Raw genomic sequence first — 5809 nt, forward strand, 5'->3', positions numbered from 1 at the left:
GTCCAATTAATTTCTTTCTATTTTTGGTAGAGACGGGGTCTCGCTCTTGCTCAGGCTGGTCTCGAACTCCTGAGCTCAAACGATCCGCCTGCCTCGGCCTCCCAGAGAGCTAGGATTACAGGCGTGAGCCACCACGCCCGGCCAAGTTACTTGTTTCTTTGAACAACCTTTTTATAAAACCTTGAATTACTTCTCTTTCTTTCATATTTTTTGCTTACCTGTTTTTAAGATGTGCCTCCAGATCACAACGTTGCATTACATCTTGGCACACTGAAGAAAATGGACATAAAACTAACAATTTGTCTAGAAGTTTATGAACTAGAATACTAGACTTCTTACACAACTTAAAATGAAGTCTTTTCCGGTCCAATGGACAGAAATCTTTCTCCTGTAAAAAGTTTCTGAGGCACTTGTAGCAGAATGTGTGTCCACAGGGGGTATCTAGTGGCTGCAACAGAGGCTGAAGGCAAATATGGCAGACTAGATCATCATCCACTTCATTCTGGTAATTGTATAAGTGGTTTTCTCTCGTCCAATGCTGCTGGCCACATTCAAAACACAGCGGGTTTAGGGAGGAGGAGGAGGTCTGTTCCACAGACACCATCTCATCACTTGTCGTTCCCATTTTGAATCAGTTGAAACAGTTTCTGTATCCTTATATGTTGGACTTTCACTTAAAGGTTGGTTTCCTTTAATAGACAGTGATGTATCTGACTAAATCCAAGGTCTGTTTTTTCTAGATAAGCAAAACAAACAAAGTAATTAATATCAATCAAGATAGGTCAAAAGTATCAATATAATATTATTAATTAACATGTTTTAGTAAAAACTTAAAGTTCAGATCAGGTAATAAATTAGTCATAAAAAATTAAATTAACTAATTTGCTAGTTGGCTAAAAAGAATGACTTACAGTGCCAACTTCTTGATGAAAAAAAGAACTTATGATTAAAAGCAAAGATACCATATATTATATAGTATGACATAAGAAACAATAGGTTTGTTTTACTGACTCCACATCTCTAAATACTTCACTTCTTTGTGGTAGTTTTAAAGACAATTAATCTAATTATGTGCTCATAGTAATACAATTTGAGGTATATTGTATAATGCATTTGCATTTGTCATCCCAGTCATGGTTCTTTGCTTCTGACTGATTTTATGCATTTATAGTACTATACCACAGATTGTGTCTTTGAAATGTAGTCTCAAGAATAATTCAGAGTCTGTTAATAAAAATGACCTTTGTTAAGCACTATAAGAAAAATGGATTTCAAAATACGTATGATTTGAATATTCTCTCTATATAACACAGATTACAAAAAGATACATCTGCATAACACATAAATAACATCTGTGCAAACTCCATAAAGTTTTATTCCATCACTATTTTATTCCATTTAAAGGCAAAAATCTGCTGTAATTCAATTAAACAGATAAGCAGTATTATAAATTCCACCTCGAATTATTCCGCACTTGCATTTGGTCTTGCTTACTCAGAGCTGCCATTTGAGTCAATGTGTTTGTCCTCTCCAACACAAGACTCTTACAACAGCCTCCTGCAGTGCTGTGCGAGGCCAGCAAGGAATGCTCCCCTCATTGAAGGGTTTCCGTCTACCCACTTCTGAAGCACCAGGAGTTAAAAAACCAATACCAAGAGCAGCAGCTCTCTGGATTCCTTCTTCTGCAAATACGTACAGAGCCTCTAGTATGTACCAGACGTTGAACACGGACAGAGAAGAGGTAGGGAGAGGACAGTTATGAAAACCCATTGTTAAAATTTCAATGTAATAAGTAGTCCAAGAAAGTTATGCACAGGATGTTATGTGAATATGGAGAAAGATGAAGAGAACCGGCAATTAATTCAGCTTGGCTTTGTGGTTGGAAATACTTTCAAAAGGGGAAAAAACATGGACTGCTGCGCTGTGACAGGAAGCATTAGGCAGAGAGAAAAAATGGACAAGAGCATCTCAGGCAAGAGAAGAGCATCAGCTAAGTCACAGGAACTTGAAGGTACACAGCAAATTCAGGGAATATGAAGCAGGTAAAACATCTGGAGCACAGAAAGCACACTTAGGCAGGGGGATTCTAGAACTTAGTGTACTTGCCACAAGAATGGTTAAGAGTAAGATACCATGTTGAGGCTACTAGCATTTGTATTTCAATAACAAAATTCTCCTTCAATCACCTATATATTTGCTAGCTTATTTATTTGGAGTATTTATTAGAAAACATCATTAGTGTTTTAACAGATTTAACAAGCACTGCCCTGAAATAGAAAGGGGTGGGATAAAATTCAGGTGAGACAGCTGGCCTCAGATTAACTCATGTTTTTTAAACTACCTAATATTATAAAATAACAATAATAGCAGCCTGTATTCTAAACTCCTATCAGTACCAACATCAAGAGAGAAAACACTTCTTGTTATTTTATAACTCATGGAACTTGCTCTTTACACTTTGAGCATCATAACTTTTTAAATGTCAGTGCAAGGTTTGTGAGAGTAGGGAAAGAAACACCATGTATCTCAGGCAGACTGGTTCAAGCTAGGTATTTTAACACAGAATTTCCACAGATGCTTGTTTCTACTCAGCAGGAAAATTCACAAATCTTTTGCTCTTTTTGTTTGTGATAGCATTTTAATTTTTCTTTTGCTCAAGAAAATATACTGCAATTCTGGCCTCCCACATAATGACTAAGAAAGCTTTTATCTTAAGACTTATATTTTAGCTATTTTCTAAATCTCTAAATAACTTTAATTCTTTGATTATTTTCATTTATCACATCTTTTCATGAGGAAAATGAACATGTTCCCATTTAAAATGGCAAATAACCATTGCATTAGCTCCACTCCCCCAAAATACCTCCGTATTACCATAAAACAAACATTAACTGAAAATTATCATGGATGGATCACTAACATGTGCTTATAAATATTGATTGAAGAACTGTGAGGCCATACAGCATAAATAGTTAAGAGCACAGATCCTGGACCTGGTGTGGGAGGTCAAATCCTTGCTTGGTCACTTATAAAGCCTTGTTACCTTACCAATTCCTTTGTGTCTGTTTCCTTCTCAAATGGAAAACGGGGGTAGTAAGAGTGCCTATCTCAAAGGGTCAAAATAAAGAATAAATAAGTATGGATAGACAGATAGAACTTAAAACCGTACCTGGCAAATCACAGGTGCAATCTAAGTGTTAGCTATTATTAAAGACAAAGAAACCAAAGCTCAGATAGATTTTATGATCCGCCCAAAGCCATATAATGTGTAATTACTTAGTAAGAGAAAAGGAAGATAAACCCAGTTTTTTCTGGCTTCAAAATAACGCAGTAGTAAATTAAGTGATTACAGGAAAGAGCAAAGGTGTTTCATAAAAGCTTCAGAGTGTGAGCTTTGTAAAGGAGAAAGGCAGCCTGACTCCACTTCTCTGCTCCCTAATCCCACCCCTCTACTCCCAGCCCAGGCAGATCTGTTTCTTTCGGCCTTGTGTGCAAGTCTGCCGTACCGCCTCACGCCACTTCTCACGCTGGGTCCCTTGGCAAGTTTAGGCGATCAGAACTACATCTATGTATAACATATGTTCATGTTTATACATAATTTTGATTTCAGATATTATCTGTAATACCTTCGAGCACAGTTTGAAATATTAAAATACAACTTTTTAAGTAAATATCTCAAACATTTCCCAAAATATAAAATGTCGCATAATGTGTATCTTTATAAACTGCACAATCTCTGTAACAATATTCCAGGAATAGTAAAGAGATGGAAGCTATTAAATAGGCCAAGATTATTACAACACATTTCTAATAGTATCTTGAAAAATAGCCAATGCAATGGGAAGGGAGTTATAAGACACTGTTTACCATCTAATTCCAGTTATAATTAACATGATTGCTCTTCCTGGCTTATGGGATAAGAATATCCTGGTACATCACAAAGACTCCCAGAACTATGGGTTTTCACTGTTATTCTGCATACTCCAAAACTGTATATTATTCAGATAATTTCTCTTGATGTTACTTTTGACTCACATTTAAAGGGTCCTCACTGGCCCTAACCTAAAAGATCCGGCCCAAGGAAAAAGATAATGAGCCACGGTTACCACCAAAGTGCAGTGAGACAGGAAACATCTGTGATTCTTTTGACGCAACGATGCCGAGGGTCTAAGAATACCCTCGCCTGTCATTTCCTCCTCGTCCACTCTTCCTCACTCCTCAGGTCAAACTGTCTCCTCTGTCAAGTCACATGGCCTCCTCCTACTTTTGGGTGTGCCTCCCTTCCCTTCTGCTCCTACTGCTCTTCACACAAACCTTCATTTCAGCAATTACTATATTGCATGTTTGCTTACCTGTCTCCACTCCTCTTTGAGGGTAAAGACAGTATCTTTTTCATCTTTTGTATTCTCACGTATTAGGACACACTATGCACTTAAGAAAAAAAAAAGTTCTCAGGTTCATACATAAGCCTGAAACGTAAAAGAATCCTGGAATGTGTCACTATACAAATATATATAAGAAAATCTTGTGTGTTTATTTGTAGCACTGCAAAGCAATCAACACATGACACAGCCCTGTGACTTATAAATGACAAGGAATAAGGTTATCACTCCCTTTAATCTTCAAAAGGCTGAGGAAAAAAGTTTCCTTATTTGATGATGTCAACACAAGAAAATTTTCTTATTGTATATGTCACACATATCAGTTTTGATAAATGCCTTTGTATGAAGCAGTGGTTGTCAAACTTTTTTGACTTCAGAATCCCTTTATCCACTCTGGACAAGTTCGGCAGTTTCTTAAAAAATCAACATCCAACTATCATATGACCCAGCAACTGCACTCCTGGGCATTTACCCCAGAGAAGTAAAAACTTATGTTCACATAAAAACCTGTGCGTGAATGTTTACAGCAACCTTTAACAGCCAGAAACTAGAAACAACCCAGATGTCCTTGAACAGGTGAATGGTTAAACAAACTGTGGTACATTCATACCACAAAATACTACTCAGCAATAAAAAGGAATGAACTGGCCGGGCGAGGTGGCTCACACCTGTAATCCTAGCACTTTGGAAGGTGAAGGTGGGAGAATTTGCTTGAGGTCAGGAGTTCAATTCAAGACCAGCCTGAGCAAGAGGGAGATCCCCTCTCTACTAAAAGTAGAAAAATCAGCTGGGTGTCGTGGCACGCACCTGTAGTCCCAGCTACTTGGGAGGCGAGGCTGAGGCAGGAGGATTGCTTGAGCTCAGGAGTTTGAGGTTACAGTGAGGTACAATGGTGACACTGCACTCTACCCAGGTCAGAAAAAAAAGGAATGAATGAATTACTGATACACACAACAATTTCAACGAATCTCCAGAAAATTTTGTGAGCGAAAAAAGCCAATCCTAAAAGGTTGCATACTGTTTTGATTCATTTATATAACATTCTTAAAATGACAAAATTGTAGAAATGGATTAGTGGTTGCCAAGGGTCTAGGAAGGGTTGGGGATGGATAAAAGGGTGACATGAGGGGTGCTTGTGGTAATGTTCTATACTTTGACTGTATCATTGTCAATATCCTGGTCACGTGATACTGCTCTATAGTTGAGGTGCTACGCAAGGCCAAGTTCAAGTTCCCTGGCCACCAGAAGATCCACATCTCAAAGTGGGGCTTTACCAAGTTTAATGCGGATGAATTTCAAGACATGAGGGCTGAGAAGTGGCTCATCTCAGATGGCTGTGGGATAAAATACATCCCCAATTGTGGCCCCCTGGACAAGTGGCAGGCCCTGCACTCATGAGAGCTTCTGTTGTGCTTCCCCCTCATTCG

The 5809-nt window shown here is 38.2% G+C and overlaps 1 protein-coding gene across 2 annotated transcripts in view; it reads right to left on the reverse strand.

Annotated features, from left to right (window-relative positions):
* Positions 1–5809, reverse strand: part of LNX2 (ligand of numb-protein X 2) — a 92667-nt gene that overhangs the window by 37672 nt on the left and 49186 nt on the right. For both annotated transcript variants that reach the window (XM_012649907.1, XM_012649906.1), the window contains exon 2: positions 219–736. In XM_012649907.1, the coding sequence (XP_012505361.1) occupies positions 219–625 (407 nt within the window). In that variant the 5' untranslated portion in view covers positions 626–736. The remainder of the gene's footprint in view (positions 1–218; positions 737–5809) is intronic.

The sequence above is a fragment of the Propithecus coquereli genome, unplaced genomic scaffold (assembly GCF_000956105.1).
Source record: "Propithecus coquereli isolate 6110/MARCELLA unplaced genomic scaffold, Pcoq_1.0 Scaffold306, whole genome shotgun sequence".
Taxonomy (NCBI): Eukaryota; Metazoa; Chordata; class Mammalia; order Primates; family Indriidae; genus Propithecus; species Propithecus coquereli.